At 47.5% G+C, this 27,197-nt stretch overlaps 1 protein-coding gene across 1 annotated transcript in view; it reads right to left on the reverse strand.

Moving 5' to 3' along the window:
- Nucleotides 1–27,197, reverse strand: part of LOC147229053 (voltage-dependent T-type calcium channel subunit alpha-1H-like) — a 72,153-nt gene that overhangs the window by 36,080 nt on the left and 8,876 nt on the right. The window contains exons 2-15 of the mRNA XM_086157508.1: nt 25,898–25,991; nt 25,567–25,700; nt 25,042–25,139; nt 19,745–19,904; nt 14,928–15,240; nt 14,754–14,846; nt 13,562–14,120; nt 9,783–10,153; nt 7,272–7,423; nt 5,269–5,454; nt 4,978–5,095; nt 2,224–2,379; nt 1,444–1,531; nt 1,148–1,326 (exon numbers count right to left, since the gene is read on the reverse strand). Coding sequence (XP_086013634.1) covers nt 1,148–1,326; nt 1,444–1,531; nt 2,224–2,379; nt 4,978–5,095; nt 5,269–5,454; nt 7,272–7,423; nt 9,783–10,153; nt 13,562–14,120; nt 14,754–14,846; nt 14,928–15,240; nt 19,745–19,904; nt 25,042–25,139; nt 25,567–25,700; nt 25,898–25,936 — 2,646 coding nt within the window. The 5' untranslated portion in view covers nt 25,937–25,991. The remainder of the gene's footprint in view (nt 1–1,147; nt 1,327–1,443; nt 1,532–2,223; nt 2,380–4,977; nt 5,096–5,268; nt 5,455–7,271; nt 7,424–9,782; nt 10,154–13,561; nt 14,121–14,753; nt 14,847–14,927; nt 15,241–19,744; nt 19,905–25,041; nt 25,140–25,566; nt 25,701–25,897; nt 25,992–27,197) is intronic.

The following is a 27,197-nucleotide window of genomic DNA, read 5'->3' on the forward strand; positions in this document are numbered from 1 at the left end:
CATAATAACACGAGCCATTCCCCCCTCATTTATATATCACAAAACATGCGACATTCACCCTCTCATTATATATATATCATAAAAACATGCGACATTCACCCTCTTATTTACACATCATAAAAACACACAACATTCACCCTCTAACTTATATATCATAAAAACATGCGACATTCACCCTCGACATAAATCCTTCGTCGTCTCATTCATGTCATATAGAACCAGACAACATTCATCCTCTCATTCACTTCATATAAAAATACAACATTCACTCTTTCATTTAAAGGGTCAAATATAAGCATGCAACAGTCATCCTCTCACTTACAGGTCATATTGAGATTCATTCATTCATTCATTCATCCTCTCACTAATGTCACATAGACAGGCAGGCATTCACCCTCTCATTTACAGGTCAACTATAGACATACAGCATTAATTCATTCACAAGTCTTACAGAGACATTCAACATTCACCCACTCATTCATGTCATGTAGATACAACATTCATTCATTGACACATCAAATATAGACATGCAACATTCACCCTCTCATTTATGTCATGTAGATACAACATTCATTCATTTACACATCAAATATAGACATGCAATATTCACCCTCTCATTCATGTCATGTAGATACAACATTCATTCATTTACACATCAAATATAGACATGCAATATTCACCCTCTCATTCATGTCATGTAGATACAACATTCATTCATTTACACATCAAATATAGACATGCAACATTCACCCTCTCATTCATGTCATGTAGATACAACATTCACCCTCTCATTCACAACATAGAGACTTGCAATGTTCATCCGCTCATTCATTTCATATAAAGATACAACAGTCACCCTTTCATTTACAGTTCAAATATAGAGATACCACATTCACCCTCTCAATTCAGGGTTTCCAGTGAACCTCCTGCATGTGTTTGGACCATGGGAGGAACCTGGAGAACCCTGAGGAACCCTGAGGAACCCCACTCAGAAGAACACGGAGGCTCCGCACAGGAAGGAACCCTGTGGGAATCCAGCCGAGGAGCTTCACGTGTTCTTCCACTTCTCTCAGGCTACAGGTGGACTGTTTCTCCACGCTGCTCGGACGGCGAGGTCGATGAACTAGAACATCACCCCGTCCCTCACCGGAGACCTTTGCTCCAGGCCGCTCACGTCCGCCGAGGCGTTGCTCGCGCGTCTGGATTGGCCGGAAATAAAAGTGGGCGTGGCGGCGGTGTGTGTGATGACGGGCAGAGGAGGAGGCATGGAGGCTTTCGGGTTGAGGAGACCATTGGGGCTGTCAATCATGGCTTGGATCTTGAGCTCTGCACACACACACACACACACACACACACTTGTGAGTGACGGTGCATCACTTCACGCACACTCTCATATTTTTGCGCGTATACATGTTTTACAAGTTGATAAGCGAGTGTTTGAACCTGCGGCAAACATCTCCCTCAGCTTCTCCTCGTCCTCGTAAGAGATCGACTGCCTCTCGTCATCCGCCTCGGATCGGTTGGCGTCGCCCTGAAATCACATGCCTGGTAAGTTGAGAGGGAAAGTGAGTGACAAAAAAAAAACGGAGGGCTGGAGATGGAGGTGGAGATGGAGGTGGAGATGGATGGAGACTGGATCTCCACCGAGCTATGTGACTTTGGCAACAATCTCCTGTCGTCACACCAATAAAGCTTTACTGAATTTAATTAAAATTCACGCCAGAAAGATGGAGGCAGACGGCTTTGGCAAAAAGGATATCCGAAATTGTGTGTGTGTGTGTGTGTGTGTGTGTGTGAGGGAGAGATAGCGAGCAAATGTTCTCTGATGCTGGAGATAAAAGATGAAAACTAAACAACAAAAGCTCACCAGCTGTGAATGGCAGGCCATATCAAACACATCCCACCAGAGAGAGGATTGTGTGTGTGTGTGTGTGTGTGTGTGTGTGTGTCAGCAGGAAGGAAAGCAGCGAGAAAATAGAGAAAGATGGATGGAGAAAACAAACAAGAAAGCAAGAGAGGGAGCGGTAGGGGAAGCACACAGGCGGGATGGTGGAGATAATTCTCTCGTAGGAAGCTTTGGGATCGTCAGTGTCGCTGAGCTGAATTAGCCCCCCCCCCCCGCACACACACACACACACACACACACACACACACACACACACACACACACACATACGCCTCCTTCTGTAAGTAGCTTAGATGAAAATGCGTCTTTGCCCTTACTTCTGCCTGGAAGCCCTCCACCAGGATGGCTACCAGCAAATTGAAGAGGACGTAGTTCCCGAAGGTCATGAGGGCCACGAAGTAGAGGGCGGCGAGCGGCGTGGTGGAGGCCATCCCGTTGTAGAGCACGGCGTTCCAGTCCTCCTGGGTCAGAATCTGCACGCAAATTTTTAAAACACACCGGCTGCACTATACGGCCAGAAGTATTTGCTAACCCATCCGAATAATGGGAGTCAGGTGGTCCGGTCACTTCTATGGTCACAGGTGGATTGAATCAAGCGTGCAAAGCTCAGGGAACGTGGATCTGTGATAAGACGCCACCTGTGCGACAAATCCATCGTGAAATTTCCTGGCTCCTAAAGTCCCCAGTCAGCTGTATCATAAGATAATAGGAGTGTTTGGGAACGACAGCAACTCGGCCACGAAGTGATAGGCTACGTAAGCTGGCGGAGCACGTAGCGCCAAGAGGTCGCCAACTTTCTGCAGAGTCAGTGATTACGGACCTCCAAACATCATGTGGCCTTCAGATTAGCTGAAGAACAGCGCGCGGAGAGCTTCATGGGATTGGGTTTTCATAGCCGAGCAGCTGCATCCACGCGCAACGCAAAGCGTGGGATGCAGCTTTGTAAGGCGTGCAGACACCGGACTCTCGGACTCTAGAGCAGCAGAGATCACGCTTCTCCATCTGGCAATCCGATGGACCAGTCTGGGTTTGGCGGTCGCCAGGACAACGCTACTTGTCTGACCACATTGTGCCAAGTGTGAAGTTTGATGCATCAGTGCACAAAGCAAGGTCCATAGAAACATGGATGACAGAGTCTGTTGTGGGTGAGCTTGACACAAAGTCCTGATCTCAACCCCATGGGACAACTTTGCAATAAATTAGAGCAAAGACTGAGTGGCAGGCCTTCTCGTCCAACATCAGTGTGTGACCTCACAAACGCCTTTCTGGAAGAACGGTCCAAAATTCCCATGAATACACTCCTGAACCTTGTGGACAGCCTACTCAGAAGAGTTAAAGCTGCGATCGCCGCAAAGAGTGGACCTACGTCGTATTGAACCAAAGGATTAGGAATGGGATGCCACTTCAGTGCATATGCGAGTCGTGGCAGGTGAGCAAATACTTTTGCCCATATCTTCTGTATCGCTAGAAAGATGAATCATTTATCATCCCGTCCTCTGCTGAGCAGTGATGAAGCTCATCGGCGATCAATTATCTTACATGTGAAGCACATGTGCCATTACTCCGCCCTTCCCTTGCTAGCAAAGCGCAGACGACCGGAGGGCGCTCATATTTTGTGCGAAATTGAAGAGCGAGCCGCCTTGAAGTGGGTCAGAGGGATTGATGACCTCCGTCCAGCTTCGACGGCCCCTTTGCGAAATGGACTTCCAGGATCATTCTGCAAAGGGGAGGTTTTCTTATCGTGGCAACTGGACTTGTATGTCTTCCAACATATTAGGGAAACCCTAAGATCCTGCAGCTACTATGATTGCGCCTTCGCCAAATTGGAAACCACCAGATGCAAGAACATGGAACAGGAGGAAGACCGCAAAGAACATGGTTGTACCCAATACTGCCGGTGTTTCAGAGAAACTCCGAAGAGTTTTCAGCAAACTCCACAACACCCTGAGGAGACGACTGGTCAGACACAAGGACACCCAGGCAGAAGATAGAGAACGTGATGTTCTTGAAGGAGGGTCGTGATGACGTCTACATTAAGGAGACCAAACTCCAGAGCCAGCACTTCAGGTGAGGACTCCGAGGTCCACCTCCACCTGGAGGATGAGGACCATTGCTTTGAGGACGGCAATGTCCACATCCTGGCCAGAGAAGACAGATGCTTCCGGAGAGGAGGCACAACCTTTTCCAAAAGTATCACACCATACTCGGATCAAAGACCGGTTTGCACACATGGACCGGGACCTTCTGCACCCTCCAAACCACCAGGAAAGATCCACCACCAGAAGCTGCCCCTGGTAACGTCCACGTGAGCCTCAGTTCATGTGATCCAACAGGTTTCACTCCTTTATTTAGCTTTCCCTTTTCACAATCCAGTCCAGGTAATCCCACAAAAGTTGCTAACACCACCCCCATTATCCAAATCTTCTTTTCTTGGCAACAGGACATGAGTTTCTTCACATGAACACGCTTCACCCCGATTCAACCTGCAAAACAACTCCTTCGTCAACATTAAGGAGCATCTCAGCTGGGACGCCGTCTCGGGATCAACACCAGGATGGATCAGCAAACATGGACCTCCAGACAACCGGGAAGGATCCACCACCAGAACCAGCCCCTGGTAACTTCCACTTCAGTCCACGAGATCCAACGGATTTCACATTCTGAGAAGGTCGGCTTCACCTTGTCAGAGTCCAATCCTGGTAGATCCTCCAAAGTTGTACCTTTGGACACCCCCATTAGCACAACAACATCCTTCCTCCTAGTTTCCACCTAGCTTCTGCCCATCAAATCCTCATTTGCATATCAAGCCATCATAATCCAGGACCCGCCCACAACCCTGGAAGATCTGTTTGGAAACTCCACACAGGACATGAGAGCTGAAGAAGCCTCTGAGATGAGGAACATCTTCAAGTGGAGACAATCAGGTCCAGTTGCCACGACAAGAAGATTGCCAAGAAATCACCATGACCTGGAGGACTGAGAACCTCCACAGACATGTCTGACTTAAATATCACACACGCCCGTGTGTGTGTGTGTGTATGTGTGTGTATGTGTGTGTGTTTGTGTGTCACCTGGAACACCGTCACCGTCGCCCACAGCAGAGAGTCGAAGTTCTTCCTGTCGGGCATGGTGTCGCCGCTGTCCTGTCGCAGGCCAAATTTACAGCCAAAGAGATGCATCCCCAGGATACTGCAGAAACACACACACACACACACACACACACACACACACACACACACACACGAGATAATGTAAAAACACATTACTTTAATTACATGCTAATCAAACATGGAGGCTGGGAAAGAGGCTGCAGCCTCTGTGATTACTCGTGTGTGTGTGTGTGTGTGTGTGTGAAGATGCACCTGAATATGAAGATGAACAGCATGAGCAGCATGCAGAAGGTGGCCACGTTGTCCATGGTCTTCATCAGGACCACCAGCTGCCTCCTCAGCGCAGGCAGGAAGCGGACCAGCTTGAGGACTCGGAGCAGGCGGAAGGTGCGGAGCACCGACAGGCCGCCTTCTGCCTCGCCCACAATCTCCCACACACTGGAACACACACACACACACACACACACACACACACACAGTTGACAGTTGTCACCAAGCTAGGCGTGTTGGTCCTTCATGTTTTCACCTTGTTTCTGGAGGACACACATGTCAAACTCCAGGCCTGCGGGCCAGATGGGGCTCGCCACCTTATTTTCTGAGGCCCGTGAGAACGTCTTAAAAGGTTTGATTGTCTTAGAATAAAGAAGTCAAACGCGCCCAAAAAAAATACATTTCCCACAGTTCATGTAGATCATAAGATTAGATAAGATAAGATAAGATAAGATATATAAGAAGACAAGATAAAATAAGATAAAATAATATAAGATAAGATATATAAGATAAGATAAGACAAGACAAGATAAGATAAGATAAGATAAGATAAGATAAGATAAGATAAGATAAGATAAGATAAGATAAGATAGGATAAGATAAGATAAGATAAGATAAGATAAGATAAGATAAGATAAGATAGGATAAGATAAGATAAGATAAGATAAGATAAGACAAGACAAGATAAGATAAGATATATAAGAAGACAAGATAAAATAATATAAGATAAGATAAGACAAGACAAGACAAGATAGGATAAGATAAGATAAGATAAGATAAGATAAGATAAGATAAGACAAGATAAGATAAGATAAGATATATAAGAAGACAAGACCAGACAAGATAAAATAAGATAAGATAAGATAAGATAAGATAAGATAAGTTAAGATAAGATAAGATAAGATAAGATAAGATAAGATAAGATAAGACAAGACAAGATAAGATAAGATATATAAGAAGACAAGACCAGACAAGATAAAATAAGATAAAATAAGATAAAATAAGATAAGATAAGATAAGATAAGATAAGATAAGATAAGATAAGATAAGATAAGATAAACTTTATTGATTCCATAAGGGAAATTTGTTTTGTCACAGCATCATAACAGTTATACGTGTCAATAAATATGAATATAAATACAGAGAAAGTTAAAAGACAATTAGAAAATGGCAACAAAAAAATAAAAAATGTATTAAAAATCCACAGATAAATAGACGGCAGAGAAAACAGCAACAGCAACAGCATGGATAAAAATGGACAACAGAATGGGGGGACATGTTTACATCTCTGCAAATATATTTGCAAATATATTACAATTTCCTTCGGGATAAATAAAGTTGTTTCTTATTCTTATTCTCATATTCATATTTATAATAATAATGTTACATAACCTATTTACGCAAAGTAAGAATTTCATTGTACAGGGAAACACGATTCTACAATCTTGAATCTTGAATCTCTTGAAATGCAAACGCAACGTTTTGGATTTGAACAAGTCATGAATTCAGAGTTATTTAGCGTTAAAGAGTAGTTATATTTATTTAACATTACATGTAGTTACATTTATACTGTTACCGCGACATGTGACCCTTCGAGGTCACCCCCGCTTTAGGGCGATTAATGTCGATTAATTTGGATTAATCCATATATTAGATTAGCTTGGCGGTGACGTGCTACTTCAACCAGGAAGTGCTTCAGGATAAAGAAAACTACTTCCTGTCACTGATCAGTGCCAGAGAGCGGAATTGTGGGATTTAGAGTCATTGTGCACCAAGTTTTTAATCAAATTAATCATGCAGATTAATTATTCTGATTATACATTAATTTTTACACTATGTTTTGTGAGAAGATGACCACGATTCCTGATATCCCAGACCAACCCCTCTAGAGCTCCGAGAGATGAAGAACAGAACTACAGAAGCTCAGAGACAAACATCTGAGGAGAACATCTCCTTTTGAAGGTCGACACAAACAAAGAACCCACCTGATGATGACAATGACGCTGTCAAATCCGTTGTAAGGGTTCTTGATGTAGCCGAAGAGTCCGAGAGCCAAGACCTTCAGCAGCATCTCCAGGCTGAAGAGGCTGGTGAAGACCATGTTGCTGATCTCCAGAATATCGGTCAGCTCCTGCGGCTGGAGGACGGAGAGGGACAGGCTGAAGCTAACACGTTAGCGACTCCTGGAGGGCCAGAAGAAGCCGTAACGAGGGACTCGGACGACTGGAAAACATCGAGAAGATGAGGACCAGCTTTAGGTCTGGCATCAACGCAACGAGAAGTATCGGAAGGCGTGGCGGCAGCCATTTAGACCTGAAGAAATCAAGAGACGTCTTCGTCGTTGGATGAGCGTTCAAGCTGCGTCTCGCGACGGGAGGAAAAAAAAAAAAAAAACACAAGTGCACTTGAACGCATCACCCGGTGCAGAAGAAATTTCCTCCACTTTCCAGCGGGTGCATGTGAATGCAACCCCCTCCCACACACACACACACCCACACACACCCACACACACACACTCTGTTATCAGTGTCATTTCCCAGTGGGAGCGTTTTCAGGAGTGGGGCTGTTCATCAGCACGCTCTCGGTGATTTGATAATTTCCCCGTCACTTTTGTGCTTCTGTCGTGGATGAGATTCTCATTTGATTTTTTTTTTTTTTTTTTTAAATTCAAATCATCGGCATTCATGCCAGGCATCTCCTCCGCTCCGGAATAATCCCTTCACCTGCTTAAAGCGCCTCTCAGGCTGATGCTCATGGGATGCATAATCACACGCTGATGCCAGATTTGCGAATTATGTGAATGAGAGGGTGAATGGTTGAGTGTCTCTGAATGACGCAAGAATGACAGGGTGAATAGTTCCATGTCCTCATAAAAGGTGTGAATGACTGAGTGAATGGTTGCATGTCTCGATATGGACAATGTGAATGTCCTAAATGAATGTTTGCATGTGTCAAAATGTTGGTGAATGAGTGGGTGAATGTCTGGAGATGGCATGTAGATGAGAAAACAAATAGTTTTGTGTCTCTATGTGACATGTGAATGACTGAGTGAATGGTTGCATGAGTCAAAATGTTGGTGAATGAGAGGGTGAATGTCTGGAAACTGCATGTAGATGAGAAAACAAATAGTTTTGTGTCTCTACATGACACGTGAATGACAGAGTGAATGGTTGCATGAGTCAAAATGTTGGTGAATGAGAGGGTGAATGTCTGGAAATGGCATGTAGATGAGAAAACAAATAGTTTTGTGTCTCTATGTGACATGTGAATGACAGAGTGAATGGTTGCATGTCTCGATATGGACCATGTAAATGTCCTAAATGAATGGTTGCATGTGTCCAAATGTTGGTCAATGAGCGGGTGAATGTCTGGAAATGAGAAAACAAATAGTTTTATGTCTCTCCATGACACGTGAATGACAGAGTGAATGGTTGCATGTGTCAAAATGTTGGTGAATGAGAGGGTGAATGTCTGGAAACTGCATGTAGATGAGAAAACAAATAGTTTTGTGTCTCTACATGACATGTGAATGACAGAGTGAATGGTTGCATGAGTCCAAATGTTGGTGAATGAGAGGATGAATGTCTGGAATTGGCATGTAGATGAGAAAACAAATAGTTTTGTGTCTCTATGTGACACGTGAATGACTGAGTGAATGGTTGCATGTCTCGATATGGACTATGTGAATGTCCTAAATGAATGGTTGCATGTGTCCAAATGTTGGTGAATGAGAGGGTGAATGTCTGGAAACTGCATGTAGATGAGAAAACAAATAGTTTTATGTCTCTACGTGACACGTGAATGACAGAGTGAATGGTTGCGCCAGAGATTAGCATGTTTTTTTTCCCCCTAGTTTCAGGGAGCGGTCGCTAACCGGAGGCTAACCTCCTCAGGGACGAGATGGTCTCATTTTGATTTGCGATATTATTGGATCTGAGAGGGTGACAGGTATTTATCTATCCCGGCCGACAGAAGGCATTTATCCATCTGCAAACCCTGCCAACACCGAGCGTGACATCCGGCAGACGCCGTCGAGATGCTGACATGTGTCGCTTTCGGGCGGAACCGCAGGACGCATCGCGTTTTCGTTCGTGTTCCTCCGACGAAGGCCGTGAAGATCCGCCTCCCCCACCATCATCTCCTGCCTTTTCTTATCGAATCACAGTCAGATCTGTCTCGCCGCCTTCCCCCTCCCTTCCCAGGGTCACACTTTAATTAACACTTCACGTCTTATGAGTTTCCCTCCATCTCCTACTGCACACACACACACACACACACACACACACACACGCTCACACACACACATGCAGTCACGCCTTGTGATCCCCATATGCCCGTCGCCGCAAGTGTTGATTGGAGGTCTACGCTTATTGCCGGACTGATTAGCACGTCCATTTTCAATCAAAGCGCGGATGCGCCCGCCCACTGCTGCACACACACACACACACACACACACACACACACGAGTCGTGACGCATCTCACACACACCGCGTACCTGCTCGTGGTACTCTATGCCCATGGACAGAGTGTTGATAAGAATAGCAATCATGATTCCTCTGCTGAAGTATCTGCTGCCGACGATGAGCTCCAGTTTGGCGGTGAGTCCGGCCCGGCAGCGCCGGTGCAGCCTCACCTTCGGCTCGAGCGGTGGCGGCGGCGGCGGCGCGCCGCAGCGGCAGGGCGTGCCGCACTGACACGGGGCGTCGCCGTGACGCGAGGCGCCGCGCACGTACTGCCGGCCCTCCGGACGCTCGTTGCCGTCGGCGCCGTCGGAGAGCTGGTTGTAATAGACGCAGTACGGGCACGCCGAGGATTCCACGGGGACCTCGCCTGGCAGCGGCAACGCCGGGCAACCGGCGCACCCACCTGAGGAGAGAGGACGCACAAATAAACCCCCACGTCGAACGGCGGTACATCAGGCTAGCGTGGTGGGCGCGCAGCCTCGTCTTTGTTTGCCACGGGAGGGTAAGACTCAATAACGTGGAAGCTACTGTGCAGAGGGTTTCTTTATTAGAGCCCCATATCTGTGTGTGTGTGTGTGCAATTTAGCAAATTCATTAGCAAGCAGCCCGGTGGAGGTGGAGGTGGAGGTGGAGGTGGAGGGGGGTTTGCTTATGACATAACAACAAACACTAATCTTGCACGAGCATTTCAGTTGTCCTGACAATTACAGCAAACTCGTGTTTCGCCGCAGACTGATAGGGTAAATCCAATCCGGCTGCTCCTCGGTGTGTGTCTGCAGATAACGGCGAGGAAACCTTCAGCGCACACACACACACACAAACACACACACACACACACACACTGCTGGAATGACTCTCTGCAGCTCACGCACGGAAAACTTATCCTGATTTTGGCCTCTTTCTGCCGGGATCCCCCGGGGCGAGAGGGCGTATAATGAATTATTTGCACGACTTGTTTGTGTCCTTTATTGTTATTCATTCATTCATTATCTGTACAGTTCACCCTGCACTCAGGGTCGCGGGGGGTGTGTGTGTGTGTGGGAGGGTATTTTCCAGCTGGGATTAGCCAAAGGTTCACCCTGGACCCAAAACAGGGGCGCATACGGCGACATTCAACCATTCACCCTCTCATTTAGATGTCATTTAGCTACATATAAACATTCACGCTCTCATTTACAATATCATGTAGAGATAAGCATCAACTCACCCCTTCATTCACATAAATAAACAGACGTACAACCATTCACACACTCTTTCACATGAAATAGAGTCACACAGCCATTCACCCCGTCATCCAGCAGTCCTGTGGACAAATGTAGTAATTCGCCCTCTTATTTACAGTAATTTCCGGACTATTGAGCGCCACCTCAATATAAGCCGCACCGGCTAGCCGATCGCTATCTCGGACTTCCTCCTGCGCACTAAAACTGTCAAAATCGTCTTCTTCGGTGTCGGAGTTTAACAGACTCAGAATTTCCCGGTCATTTTATCGGCCCGATGTGACGAGGATAAGCGGCGTGAAGCTCGTTAGCGTCCCCCACCCAAAAAAGTCCATATATTAGCCGCATAGTTGTTTTCGTGAAAAAAGTCGCTGCTTATCGTCCGCAAATTACGGTACATTTCATATAGAGACAACCATTCACCCTCTCATTTACACACAATAGAGAAACACAAACATTCACCCCCCCCTTTCAAATGCATAGACAAACAACCATTCACCCTCTCATTTACATGTCATGTAGCGACACACAAACATTCACCCGCTAATTCACACGAAAAAGACATGCAATCATTCGTCCCTTCATTTAAATGCATAAACAGACATGCGACCATTCATCCTCTCATTCACATGAAAAAGACATGCAATCATTCATTCCTTCATTAACATGCATAAACAGACATGCAACCATTCATCCTCTCATTCACATGAAATAGAGACATGCAAACATTCACTCTGTCATCTGCACATCATGTAGCGCCATATAACCATTCACTCCTTCATTTACATGCATAAAGAGACATGCAACCATTCAAACTCTCATTAACATGTTACGAAGCAACATACAACCATTCATCCTCTCATTCACACGAAATCGGGACATATAAGCATTAACCCATTCATTCAGCAGCAGGACAAATATAACCTTTCCCCCTCTCATTTACATGTCATGTAGGGACACACAAACATTCACCTGCTCATTCACATGAAATACACTTGCAATCATTCATCCCTTCATTTACATGAAAAAAAACATGCAAACATTCACTCTGTCATTCGCACTAAATAACCATTCACTCCTTCATTCACATGCATAAAGAGACACACAACCATTCACCCTCTCATTCACATGAAATAGAGACATAGAAGCATTAACCCGTTCATTCAGCAGTCCTACCGTCAAATACAACCTTTTAATCTGTCATTTCCATGTCATGTGTAGAGATGCAACCATTCACCCACTCATTCACCCATCAAACAGAGACATCCAAACATCCTTTCACTCAATTATACATCATATAAAGACACACAACCTTTCACCCACGTTTGTCCAAACGTGTGAACCTCCCGTCTGTGTTTGGACCGCCGGAGGAACCCGGAGAACCCTGAGGAACCCCTTGCAGAACGTGGAGGCTCCACACAGGAAGGAACCCTGTGGGAATCCAACCGAGGCGGAAGCGTCAAACCTCGCTCCGCCGTGGCCGCCCTCCTTTATTATTAAAATAGTATGAAAGTTTGATATGTATTGCATCCGTTACTTGTCTTATTAAATAAATCATCTCCAGGCTTTTCAGAAGACGTGCTCTTGCTCTCGATGTGTCCGCGTTAAGTCGCGAAAAGGCTTACGTTACTCCTCGGAAGGTGAAACCGGCCACGCGGATCTCCAGGAACCCCCCTGTCGGTGGACTTTGGCGAAACAACACGGACGATATCGCTTGTTTTGGAGATAAAAAAGATCATCTCCACGAAGGAATGTTTGTTTTTAGGATGTAACGTCACGTCCTGGCTGAAGGCGATCGGACGGTCGGACACGGAGCTTATAATCGGGTCATCGAGTTCCCCGCGTTCCCTCCGGCCGCAGATATCACGTTCACGACAAGACTGAAATATAACGCCTCTGGCTGAGGACGTTGCCGAGGCCGACAGACGATAACAACTCCGAAGGTCCTCTGGAGGAGATTTATATGTCAAATTAAGAGCTTTTTATGTTTTATTTCCTACTTTTAAAAATGAAATATATGATAGGCTTTGCTCTGGAGTTACGGAAACCTAATTTCTCAACGAGGCTTGGATTTCCACCGTCTCCGTGTTCTCCACGTGTTTTCACCAACCAGGAAGTCCAACGTCTTGGTCATATCGAGGTTTGCGGCTCTTGTGATTTGGAAGTTTTTGGCGCTAATCTGGATTTAGCGAGATTTAGCCGATTAATCCGACGGTTCAATGCTGAAGGTCCGTGGTCTCCACGTTCTCCTCGTGGGGGTTCCTCAGGGTTCTCTGGGTTCCTCCAACAGACCAAACACCTGCAGGAGGTCCAGTGGAGACCCGGGGTCTCTGAATGAATGAATGAATGAATGAATGAATGAATGAATGAATGAATGAATTTCTCGTTGCTTTGTGGACGAACGACTGCTTCTGAAATTCTACTCGGAAGGTGATAAAATACAAAATGGTGTTACTTCAAAAAGACTGAAAGTCAGATGAGAGAAATAAAGAAGCAAGGCTGCATTCAAAGCTGTCTCACACACACACACACACACACACACACACACACACACACACACACACGCGTGCGCGCACACACTTTGTTCTCACCGTGCTCGAGCACCAGCTGCGGCAGTCTGTTGATGGTTTCCGTGGCAATCAGCCTCTTCTGGTCCTTCCCATCCACGTGACTGAAGAGGGGGGATATTATGGGATAGTTGAAGCCGTTGCCCCCGTTACTGACGGGACGCTCGGGCTGAAGCTGATGGTGAAGCTGATGTTGCTGGTAGAGCTGGTTGAGGTGAGACAGGTCATTGGGGGCGTGGCCCGAATGGCGGTGGGCGAGTCCGTTCATCTCGCCGACTCCGCCCCCTCTGGCTCCGCCTCCCCTGTCTTTGCGGCACGCGCATGTGCATTGGAAGCGCGCGCGCGCCTGAGCGTAGAGGCGGGACGTCCGCCGCGCCACCTTGCGACCCAGGTGCGCCAGATAGCGGATGATCTCCTCGTAGCAGCTCCCCGGTTGGCTGTCGCTGGCCAGGGTGGAGGCGGACTGGTGCAGCTGGCGGGCGCGCTGCTCCGATTTCATTAAGGCGTGTTCTCTCTGCTTGGTCTCCGAAAACTGGGTTGCTATGACAACCAGGCACAGGTTGATCATGAAGAAGGACCCCACCTAATCACGACAGAACATGCACGGCACACCGCTTTAACACAACATGGATGGCACGTGGACGTTTGGCATTCCTGGACTACAGAGGTATCTGGAGGCGACTAGCATCCCGCTATCCGGGCTCGGAGTCAAATCCCGATAGCGCAAATTCTGCACCGCCCGCCTTACAAACTGTACATTCATGCTCGATCATGATCAACACACTGCTGTGAACGTGGCGACTTTTGAGTTGCAGCTGAGGGACCGAAAAACGTCAGATAACAACAGGCTACATCCTGGGAGAAGGACCGTGAAAAGAAGGCACCCATAACTGAAGGTCAGGGAAACATAGCCAGTAAGACTTTGTGAACTGCCGCATTTCATTGCTTGACAGGGAACAGAAGATCGAGGTAGAATGGGACAGGATCCAACAAAACCTAGATTGCAGATCGATGACGGCGCCTGACAAAGAGCAAAGTCCAAAATACAGCCTTCCACGACGACAAAGGGAAAAGATCTGGACCCTCGACGACAGAAAGGGTTCACTCTTGCTATCTTCACTTCTATGTACCGCCAAAACGCGAGCAGTCGGACTGAACCAAAAGGGACTCCTGCTAGAAAAACGGCGTCCGCCTGTACCCTCGGGTTCACACTTACGATGATGAGGAAGATGAAATAGATGAAGTTGTAGAAAGAGTGTGCATCCATCACGTAGTACATGATGTCCACCCAACCCTCCAGAGTGATCACCTTGGTGGACACAGAAGGGGACAACCGTTTGTAGAGGACAGTGACTTTCTCAAGGAAGATGAAACCGCTTTCGATGTTTACCTGGAAAATGGCGATCCATGCATAGCCGATGTTATCGAAGTTAATGGCGCCTTTGTGCGGGTTGACCTCCCCGGCGCGACACTCGTTGTAATACTGGTACCAGTTCACGCAAGATGCCGGGGCGTCCCCTTTGGGCGTCACCTCCGGACGGACCTCCTCGGCGCCCAGGTAGCAGAAAGCCCCGCCGACGCGGCGGCGAGGTACGTCGGTGCACCGAAGCATCCCGTTATCTCTGTCCGCTGAGCAGATGAAGGGATGGTCGTCCGTGCCGTCGGGCCGGTAGTAGCCGCTCAAGAAGGAAACGTTATACTTCCTGAAGAACCAGATGGTGAGAGGCATACTTTTAGACTTCACCATCCCACCTCTGTCCATGCCCAAACCATCTCAGAACATCTAACAGCCCCTGATGGACTCATTCCTGACCCTCTCAAGAACCTCTGCATCTTCCCCTCTGCGACCCCAAAATCTGCTTCCTGACTCCTCAGTGTCTCTAAACCAGACAACATGGCTCCTACACCTTTCCTTTCTCTTTTATCACCCCTGGCACTTTTCTCCACTGGTTCCAACCTGCTTGCACATGTTCCTTCACCTCTTCTTCACCCTCGCCGTTGCCCTGGACTGTTGACCCTTGGCAATTAAAAACCCTCCACCTTCTTAATCCCCTACTCCTTGTAGCCTCATCCCTCCAACCTCCACCTCTCTAGTCTGCTGAGGTTCTCCGTCATCCAGGTCTTGTCAAAAATCTTCTCGTTGTGGCAACTAGACTTGAATTTCTTCACTTGAAGATGTTTCACCCTTCAATCAATACGCCTCTTCAGTTCCCTAGATTTCCCTCCACCTGGTTCCTGCTCTCATATACATTACAATATCATCTACAAACACCGTAATTCTGCCTGTCCATCACCACTGCAAAGAAAGGGTTCAGCACTGAAGCACCCTGAAGCACCTCTGCCTCCACCTTGAACTCCTCTGTCACAGCTCACCACTGTCACGACTAGCATACATGTCCTGCACCACTCTAACGTACGTCTCTGCCACTTTGGACTTCCTCATACAACGAAATTATGTAAGGAGCAACAACACTGCGTAGTTTGCTTCCTGAATTAGAGTGCTATGGTATAATATAACAAAGTGCCACCAGTGCTTTGACCCCCACCATCCCCATAAATAACCCCAGAAAAAAACATAAATAACCCCAGTGTAAACATTTAGCAGTTTTTAGCAGTTTGAACATTTGTCAGCAGTCCTTATCTTGAGCCTAACCGTCCTATGGCCTGAGGGTACAGACTGTTGGCGAGTCTTTTTGTTCAGGCCTGTATGGAACTATACCTATACCCTATACTATACCCTGTTGTATGCTTTTTCAACAAGGACACCATGCAGCTCCCTCTGCTGCATCTGTAGTACTCTTTGTAGGCCAATACTCCATCTGAAGTACTCTTCACAAAAATATCTTCTTTTCAATTTCACAATGTGAATTTTTTTACATGTATGCTTAGAAATCCCATGGACAGAGCGAGACTCCCACAATGCCTCATCCTGTTCGCGCCGCTCAGCCCGGTGATTTAAAATATTTATGCTTTCAACAAATAAAATACAGTTTCATTCCTAAAAGGCTGTGAAACTGGTTTATCGATGCGCTCTTTTTATTTTAGTTACTCAAACAGGATTAGGCGGAGCATTTGCCTCGGTACCATCGCCAGCTGTGGATTAACACATGTTGAGTTAGAAGCAGGACAGTGAAGGGGTTAAAAATAAACCCATTGGTTGGGATGGAGCGGATGTCTGGTAGAACAACGGAAGCTGCGTGGAGATATTGTGCATCAAGTCTATTTTTTTTTTTCTTGCGATGTAAACAATACTCGGGGGCCAGATCAATTAATTGTATGTTTGGGGGATATAATGAGATTTATTGGCGGAAAAACAGGAAAACACAGAATCTGAGTGTTTCTGCGCCTTAAACCGCCAGGCGAGAGACAGAGTGCTTCTCAGGAGGACAAATCTATTTATTTATATCATGCGTGAAGACACGGAGCTCCAACTAGCCCGATGTGGAGCACCTCCAAGTGAAAAGAGCAAGCATGGAAAGAAAGATGGAGTAGAGAAGAAGAAGAAGAAGAAGAAGAAGAGTGGAGGAACCACGAAGAAGGTAAGTGAGGTGACAGGAGAACATCGCCTCCTGGATTCTTAGCAAAATCCATTTCCCGAGATTTTAGAAAAGGCTGGGTGCTAGCCACCACGTGCTAGATGTTCTGGAGACAAAGTGGTTTGAGCATGGACAGAGAAGGGATGGTGATTATCTCAGTAGAAGGACGCTGAGGATGTAACCACCAGGCTGGAGGTCTGGATGAAGACCAGAGATGGAAGGAAGGAGGACATGGAATTATAATACAGAGGAGAGCTTTAGATGGAGGAAGATACGTAATCCTCTATGGTCTTGGGGAACTCGCGGATGCGTGGCCAAATGCAGGGGTACCGCTGTGGGGCAGTGCTGTCCGGTATGCTCGAGCGCAAGCAGTGAAAGGAGAAGAAATGAAGAACACTATGCGGCGTCGTTGGAACAAGGGGGAAGAATTATCTGTCCGAATGGCGCCATGGATGCAAACGCTGATCTCTGCACTGCCCTCTAGTGGACGGATTTCCTGACCATGTAAAGCAGGGGTGCCCACACTTTTTCGCCTTGTGAGCTACTTTTCAAATGACCATGTGAAAATGAGCTACCTCCACTAAAAATGCTGAATATATATTTAGTGAGTATACTTAACACAATAAATGTATGAATGGAGTCTGCAGCATAGTTGAAGTTAGCTCACTCAACTCACTTTTCGGAGGGAAGTCGGTGTCGTCGTTTTTATGAACGGTCTGAAAACGCCGCTCCGAATTTCCCTTTTTTGGTCTAGCAAGGGCAGACCGGCGGATGAGGCAAGCGTACTTTGAAAATGACAATTAAAAAAAAAAGTCCATCTCCCATTCCGTTTTAGTCTTTTTACCCACCGCTCATTTTTATACCCATACATTTAGAAGACATAAATTGGAGGCTAGCTCGCTAGCTTGCTAGAACGCATGCTATGTGCACATGCGCAGTGACAGAAAAGGTCCCATTGGACAGACCGACTGTCGGTCAAGTGACAAATTTCATAACGCGGATGATAGGCTGACGTCTACGTTTTAACGGCATGCGATCTACACACACTACCTTTGCGATCGACCGGTAGATCGCGATCGACACCTGATGTACCCGATGTAAAGCATACATAGGACATTTGACAACGGACAATGGATATGACACCGCTGTTGGCGGTTCATTCAAAGTACTGATTTGACAGTACAGTGATACACAGTAGATGCAGATGTTTACTTCTAGTGAAAGATTGGTCTTGCGAGGCCACAAAGCTAGAAAAACGCATCCGAGGGGCTGCTTGTGCCTTTTCGCAGAAACCCTGGTTCCTGAACAACAACCCACGGCTGGTTCTAAAGGCAAAGTCATTCCTCTTTTAAAAAAGGGCCTGTGGTTCTTCTAGAGACGTAAACAGCGACGCCCTGCTTTTCGCTAATTCCTGTAAATGTTCTGTAATGTAGCGTGACAGTGACATAAAGGCTCCGCACCACCAATTAGACTTGATTTAATTCACCCGGAGGGGGCAATCTGAGGCACGCGCCGGCAACCGGATGCACTGATACAGTTCATTTACACTTAAAGTGAGACGTATGAAGGCATTAAATGGAAATAAAACAGGACCCCGGGACAGCGCTCTGTCTCAGGCCGACTACAGAAGGAAGAGGAGCTAAAGAGCGGGTCTTAATCCACGCTGAAAATTCCATTTAGGCCACTTCTGAGGTTCTGAGAACAGTCCTGTTCCGGGAAGTAGCCTCCTCCGAGTGAACCTTTTAGTGTTGCTTTTTCAGAGGCACTGAGGGACCACGGTAGGAACCCATGTGTCCTAAGCGATGTCCAACCTAAGCTCCAAACTCAAAAACAAACCACCAATGAAGAAGAAGAAGAAGAAGAAGAAGAAGAAGAAGAAGAAGAAGAAGAAGAAGAAGAAGAAGAAGAAGAAGAAGAAGAAGAAGAAGAAGACGACAAAGGCAACATAGAGATGGAAGCTACTTCAGCATTCGTGTTCTGCATGGTGGGAATAGTAACCATGGATTATCAGAGGGGCTGAAGTGTTTTACCGTGAGAAGAACCCTTTTAGCCATCAGCTAACTACGAACTTATTTGGGACAAAATGTTGGTGATGCTCTGGAGACCCGACCCTCAGTGGCACGGCAGGCCAGAAGAGCTGGGACTTCTTTTGCACTTCATTTCTGGGAAGAAAGTCCACGATGAAAAATGGCACTCCTGCGATCTGCAAGAAGTATCTTGTGACCGGCTTACGAGTTCCACCAAGCGCCGACGTCACATGAGGTCCTTTGGAACCACCAAAAAACCCTACCTCGGACCTGAGGTTCCTCTGCTGGCCAACTCTCCCAAGAACGGTCTAAAGGTATGAATAACTGCAAAAAGTTCCCGGAGTCCCCGAAGGGTCTTTCGTCTCTTGGTTTGCTAAGCGACGTCCGCTTGCATCGCTAATCAGTGAGCCGACTTTACCTAGAGGGGCGTCTGAGATGATGCTGGAGGAGGCCAGCAGGTGAGACACCATCGTATCCAATGTTACATAATCTAACGTGACCATGGCAGGAGGGCGGTAACTGCGGGAGGACCTTTACGGTCCCCTCTGCGAAATAGTAGCCAATCGGTCAAAGGTAAACTTGCGACTTCTAGGGACGAGGGTATCTCTTTGCGCCATGCGCGAGGGGTTACCATGGTAACTCACATCTTGACCTCTTCGCCCATGAAACAGCGGTTCCTCAGGAGTCCCGCCCACAGCTGCACACCCACGATGCCGAAGATGAAGAAGACGAAGAAGCACAGCGCCAGCACGTTGCCCAGCATGGGGAGGGTGTCCAGGAGGAGGGTGACCAGGATGCGCATACCTGCCAAAACACACACACACACACACACAATCAAACCGGTTTTTCAAATCCAAGTGTTGAATATCTGAGGGACGTCCCGTCTCGGAGATAAACTGAGATGTGATTTCCGAAGGAGGTGTGACTCACAATATCAGAATGTTGACGGCTCCCGCTTGGGTACTTTGGTCCGGAGAGTCAAAAATTTAAAATGAAATTGGAAACATTGTGTGTCCAAGGTATGAAATTAAAAAAAAAAAAAAAAAAAAAAAGGTTGCAAAATGCATTTTCCGTTAATCTTTGATAACGGCGAGGCAGCCGGCGTCTGCGGCTTTGAGAGGCCACGCGATAATCAGATGCAAGTTGTTTGAATGTGTGTGGGGTTGAGATAGCGGCGAAAAACACCGTCGCTCGCGGCTGCCTGAATGTTAATGTCCACGTGAAGAAGGAGCCGCTTGACCTTCAGTGGCGGAAGGGAAGTCAGCCATATTGGATGATCATTACGGATGATCATCCAAATAATGACCTCCCCCCCCCAAAAAAAAAAAACCCTTCCTTCAGCGTCTCCAGGAGCAGAAACGATCCGGATGCAAACACCTGAGGTCGGTTTTGGTTGCGTATCCAGATTATTAGATCATTTTTAATTCAAATGAAGCAATATTTTTGACGCCTCTGTGAAAAAACATAAGGTACTTTCAAAATATCACCCACCAGAAGCCGTTCGTACGATTGCCTCGATATAAGATACGTGTCCGGGTCCGGCACCACGAGGACCAGCATGAAGAAATACTTAAATAGCTTGATAGTTTCAATAGTTTTCAACTCGTTCATGCAATATGTATGCTGATAATCCTGCAGGAAGGGTTCACCCTGGACCGACGATGAAATACAGACGCCTCGAGACCCCTTTCTGGTCATTTTGCGACCGACCTGGAGCCTCATATCTGCATCAACATCTGTATCTATATCTAAAACCCAACCTAAATAAAAGCAAGGTTTGTATTTCCTACGTCCAAAATGAGAACTGCGCTCCTCTGCTGATGCTACGCCTGAAAATAAAAAGGGGTCCCCGAAGGCATCGGTGTCTGACAGAGGTGGAGCTCATTCATTTACACATAGAGACATCCAACCATTGTCTGGACCAGTTCTGGCCTCCAGTGAACCTCCTTCATGCTTTTAGACTGTCGGGGGACACCGGAGAACCCGGACGAAACCCAGGAGGACAACGTGGACCACAGAGAGGAACCCAACTAGGGGACTCCTTGCTGTGAGGAACAAGTTCTAAGCGCCCTCCTCAAATTCATACGCGGAAGTAGTCTTGAACTTAAGCCAGCGGGCGGCCACGGAAAGTGCTGCGGAGGCAACGGGGACCTCCTAATGTATTCTGCACAAAAGTGGAGCACCGCAATTAATTGAACGGCAAATAATTAGAGTTCAACTCCTGATAACGGGTCTCCTCTGAAGCAGAGGCGCAGGATTTCCGCCTTGCCGCCGGCTCCCGGACACGTGGCCACTTCAAATGTTTGTTCCAACCGATAAAAAGATCCAAGTCCGGCGAGCTGCCAAGGTCACGGGGAGGCAGAGCCGGCTGCTCAGCGAGCTGTTAAGAACAACATATCCGCCGTAATGATTTCCATTACTTTTCCCCGGCCGTGTCCTGATTTGCATACTGGTGTCCGTCAAGAGGAGATCCGCGGCAGAGGCGCCGACTGGGAAGTTCAGGAAATGAAGTGGCATTTACAGTCCGGCCAGGACTCGGACGCGTCTCTCATTGTTTTCCCCGTGACTAATGAGGTTGGCGACTTCCATCCGAAGGGTGTTTCCACGTCTGATGAATAGCGTGGGAACCGCGGGTGCACGGGCGCCAGCAATTATAAACCCAGCGCACGGTGAGCACTTGCATTGTCATCATACTTAATACCCAAAAAATGATATCCGGGAAACTTTTGCATTCCTTTGAACGTCTCTTAATTAAGGTGATTTTCAAAGAGGCGCTGTCAAACAGCACATTAGCATAATTTGCCCGGGAAAACAAACACCGCCTTCCGCTAAGCTTGTGGAAATAGCAGCTTCGTTAAATAACCAGAGAGCTCGGGGTGTGAAAACACACACATCCACGACCTCCCCGCTCCATTTGTCATCCGGGTAATCCCTGTCGCCGGATCCGACCGTCCTGAATAGAGTGCGGCTCCGACGGAGTCAACATGTCCGCTGCGGAAATGACATTTGATCCCCGCCGCTACATTTTGAGGTAGAGTAGATAAAGAGAAAAGCCGATCACGGTATCTTGACTTCTCTGCAAGAACAACCACAGATATCAGACACTTTGGAGGCGATCGCTGATCCATCACCTCGGTCGTTACGGCCCAGCTGGCAAAATGGTTGCTCAGGTGATTTCATGAGTTTTCGAACTTTGGGGGGGGTTTTATCTCCAAAACCCACACAGGGAGGTTCCAGGAGCCGTTTTGGTCACATGGAGGTATTGACCAATCATCGATTATCAATCAGATGTGTTAGCGCATCGTCATTTTTGACACCGGGCCTATTAAAAACAACAGAGTAGAACTTTAATTTAAGTCAGACGCCTTTAGGAATGACACCAGATGCCATTACGGTACCAGGAAACATCCCTCCAACAGCTTCTTGGGACAGGAGTTAGCGTGTCCTCACTGGATTTAATGCAAAATCTTATGATGATGGAAGCAAATCATGAGCAGTGGCCCTGTTCCGGAAACCTCTTGCCGGCCTCCAGATTATAATATGCAGCGGGAATGACTCACGCGGGGGAGGATTTAAGTTTATACCAACTCCCGCTGGTTAGATTTGGGCCCAAATTAAGGTTGAGATTACCAGAGTGAACCCAGGTCACGGGCCAGTGAGCCGCAGCCCCCCAGCACCGCCTCAACTGTGAATTAAAACATCAGTAGAAACAATTAGGCTGTAAAACAATGGTGGGGTGTGACCTTGGCGTAACAGAACACATGATTGGCACTGCAGATGCAGTATTTGGTTTTAGAAGGTGATGGAGAAGTACGGAGAAGGCCAGAAGCAGCTGCATGGTGTCTTTGTAGATCTTTGTTGAAAAAGCATACAACGTGGTGCACAGTGAGGAACTGTGGTTGCATGAAGTGGTATGTTGTACTGGTGCAGGACATGTATGCTAGCTGTGAGACAATGGTAAAGTGTGACAGAGGAGTTCAAGGGGGAGATGGGAGAGCTTCTGGAAGCAACTCTGAGCCCCTTCTGGTTTGCTACGATAATGGACAGGCTGGCCTGGACAGGCATCATCATGGACTATTGTTCATAGTGAGAGCAGGGAGCAGGTGGAGAGAGGGGTGTGGGTAGGACCTGGAAAGGACACGAGTGAAAGGTTAGCCTTAACAACAACCAAGTCGAACGGAGAAGCTACAGGGAGTGGAGATAAAGGAGGTGGAGGATTTTAAGTCCTCGAGAGCAATGAGGAGTGTGAAGAAGAGGAACATACGCAAGCAGGTTGGAGTGATTGAAAAGCAGTGTGATAGCATGGCAAAAAGTATGCGTAAGAATTTAAAGAAAGACGTAGAAGACGGAGGTGAAGAGCGGCCATGTTGTCTGGTTTTGAGATGCTCAGGAGAAGATCGAAGCCCCAGAGGATGGCAAATGAGTCCATCAGAGGGACAAGGTTTGGACATGGACAGAGGAGGGATGGTGAAGATCTGAGCAGAAGGGAGCTACCGGGAAGGAGGTCTAGAAGAGGACCAGAGAGGAGGTTTATGGATGGAGGGAAGGAGGGAGCAGCTCAAAGTAAAGGAAGAAGTTCACTTTTGGAGTTAAACTTTGCCAGTCAAAGGCAGAGATTAAGAAAACAGAAGACGACAACCTAAGAAACCACATGCAGCGCCGTCTAAAACCGTGCATCCTGTTTCCCAAACTTACAAAACAGTCGCCTTGCAGTTTCTCGGCGAGTCCTCGGCAGATTGAGCCGACAGCCGTCAAGTGACAGGAACTCTTTGGTTCTTAGAGACGACGATAAGACGTTTAGCGGAGGACTTTTTAAAGAGCGTCAGACGCAGGTGGGGAGGCGGGAAGCTTATTTCGTCATGGCGCTTCTCCATCTCCGTAGGACCCGAAGTACCTCATGACGTTCCCCTCGCTGGGGTTTTCGGTCGCAGATGGCGAGGCCGCAGTGGAAGGCGCCAACCGGCTCATCAGGAGCAATTAGGGTGGCGGCGTATGGCTGGAGGACTCTTCAGAACCGTCCCGCGGGATCGGACCGCGCACCCTTTGATTAGATGGCCACTCGACCATCTGAGCTCCCAACAAGAGCCGTGGTGAATTAACATCGTCTTTATTTCCCCGTTAAACATATGATCGATTACCCCTCGTTTGTCGTCATTCGACGCATTAGATCGACATGCAACTCTGCCTTTACTTAGTTTGGATCCGAAACGTTCTGACTGTTCTTGTTCTCCTTTGTTCGCCCCCTTCAGGAGTCATCGCAGCCAATCACCAACTATCCATCTGTCCGTAAACCTCCTCTCTGGTCTTTATCTGGATCTCCTCCAACCTCAGTATCCTTCCACCCAGATTCTCACCACCTCCTCTGTCCATGTAAGACACCACATGTGTTTTTCTTAGCTCGTCTTCTTCTGTTTTCCTGAATCTTTGTCGAGCAAAGTGGAGTTCTCCAGACCATCTAACATGTGCTGTCCCTCCGATGGACTCATTCCTGACCTTCTCCATCCTCCTCACACCCGAAGAGGTACCTCCACCCGTCCTCCTTCCCTCCATCCATACTGTCATTGGGCGAGAGGCGAGCATGGTTCGCCCCTTACAGGTCCATCACGAGGCCACATGCAGAGATGTACAACCGTTCGCCCTCTCGCAAGTCACATCCGGGCATACAAGTACGGTGCCGGGGTGACGTTGAACCGCTGATATCCTCAAAAGAGTGTGACGCAATTTTTTCAAGGCGCCCAACCGGTGGAAACGATTTTCAATATCAGCTGGATGATATTCAGGAAGAATCCGACCGCGACTCGCGGAGACAAGTTCACCATCGTCGTTGGAGAAAAAAGGTCAGCCGCGTCGGTACGGCCCGACGGGTCGAGTCATCGACGTGTCCGATGGGAAGCGCATTTGGGAAGAAACAACAAAAAAAAGACAAAGGAAGGGGACTCACTGGGAACTCTGTTGATGGCCCTCAGCGGACGGAGAACCCGGACGGTCCGGATGGCGGACAGGCTGACGTTGTGTCCGTCGAGCGAGTACTCCAGCATCCTGCGGAGACGGAGAGCGACGGGCGATCAGGACGACCTTGGCCGACCCGGCCGGTCTGCGGGGACCCGGGCGGCGTTCTGTCTCCGGGATACATAGCCTTTTAACTACCAATCACAGAGGTCTCCTGCTCCCTGGGCGCAATGATGCAATTGTCATTCTGCAAATCTGTCAGACACATACCCGCGTGCACGTGCACACACACACACACACACACACACATACACACTCGCAGCGGTCCGTCTAGGCACGAGCGCGCACACACTTGACATTTAACTGGCATTAAACAAGTGTCTAAGCTTTGCACAAAACACACACGTTCACACACACACTTTTGGCTCGTATTTAATGTCAGATTTGAGTCCGCGCACGTGCACATACACACTCGCATGTGTGTGTGTGTGTGTGTGTGCACCTGTCGCACACTCACCCCACCAGAACAATGAAGAAGTCCAATCTGTTCCATGTGTCGCCTAGGTAACCATTGTGACCTATGACCCCGAGAGCCACCATCTTCACTAGCATTTCTCCTGCAAAAAAAACAAAGATCCCATCGTCCAGTGCCTGCACACACACACACACACACACACACACACACACACACACACACACACACACACACAATCAAAGGATTAGTGTAAACTGATTAAGTGGGAGAAAAAAACTGAAAGAAAAAACTTTCCACACTTGATTGGGAAAAGAGTCAGAGAGACGAACATAATTAGTCTTTTTAAATTCTGTGTGTGTGTGTGTGTGTGTACCTGCAGCAGGAAGTGTGTGTCGTCGCAGGGCTGGAACATCCCCAGCGTCACACAGTTGAGCAGGATCGCCAGGATGCTCACTCGCTCGAACCACGTGAGCGGGTTAAGGGTCGTCAACACATCATCGATCTGATCTTTTTTTTTTTTTTTTCTGCACAAATTGGCGTTTTGAAAAAAAAAAAAAAAAAAAAGCTAAAACCCCCAAATGAGAAATCAATAAGGAGCGAGTTTCGAGATTTAATCTCCCTTCCTCGCTCTCGTTTTTTTTTTTTTTTTTTTCACTCTCTCCGTCGTTCCGTCCGTCATCTGCGCTCCGGGAATATCGCGTTTCAGATCTTTCGCTCGGCGGTGAGTGATTCCCGTCATTTCCATACTCGCCGAATCATCCCGTGACCCCTTTCCTGCCCTCGGAGGAGGCATCTGCATTCATTACGCCGCCTTATTTATGCAGCGTTCTTTTTTTTTTTTTTCCTTTTCGATTCATGACCGGCCTGTATTTAACACACACACACACACACACACACCGGCTCCCGTGTCTGGAAACGCAGCTCTAAATTTGACAGCGTCGTTCTGACACGTTTAATATTCATAACAACCCCGAGACGCTTCTTTCGTGAAAGAGCCAGTCAGTCATTTGAAGGCGGCTTTAAGTGAATGCTTCGTGTGTGTGTGTGTGTGTGTGTGTGTGTGTGTGTGTTGCTCGCTAGCTAGCAGAAACAGAACTCAAACATCAGGAGCAGAAAAATGTCGTTTGCGAGTGACTGTGAAAACTGCTGAATGGATGTCAGGGGTGTATTCAAGAGCCAAGGACGCATACGTAACAATGCCCGGAGATTGCACATGGATACACACACACACACACACACACACACATATACACACAAAGCGTCCCCTTTGCGGACACTTTGCTCTCAAGAGGGCGGAAAAATTAATGAGAGTACAATCCTTTATCACCCTTGAGACAAAGAGAGAGAGGGAGAAAGAGGGAGAGGGTAATCCAGTGTCCTCCCTTTGCTCTGGTTGCCATGGGAACCCCCATCTCACCGTGGGAACCGATTTTTGAGTTTCACAATCCGCTTGCATCCTGTCTGGGCTGCAATACAATGGATAAATGTAAATATACACACAGACACACACACACACACACACAAATGTATGTGCATGTGCATACACACACACACACTCGGAATGATGCCCTTCAGCACAACCCTGCTGAGCTCTTTCATTTACTCAGCACTGAGGAGGCTGGTTTTAATCCCGTGCTGTGTGTGTGTGTGTGTGTGTGTGTTGATTACACCAC

This window comes from Fistularia commersonii, chromosome 12 (genome assembly GCF_037954325.1).
Source record: "Fistularia commersonii isolate RoL2024-O1a breed Wild chromosome 12, RoL_Fcom_v1.0, whole genome shotgun sequence".
Classification (NCBI taxonomy): Eukaryota; Metazoa; Chordata; class Actinopteri; order Syngnathiformes; family Fistulariidae; genus Fistularia; species Fistularia commersonii.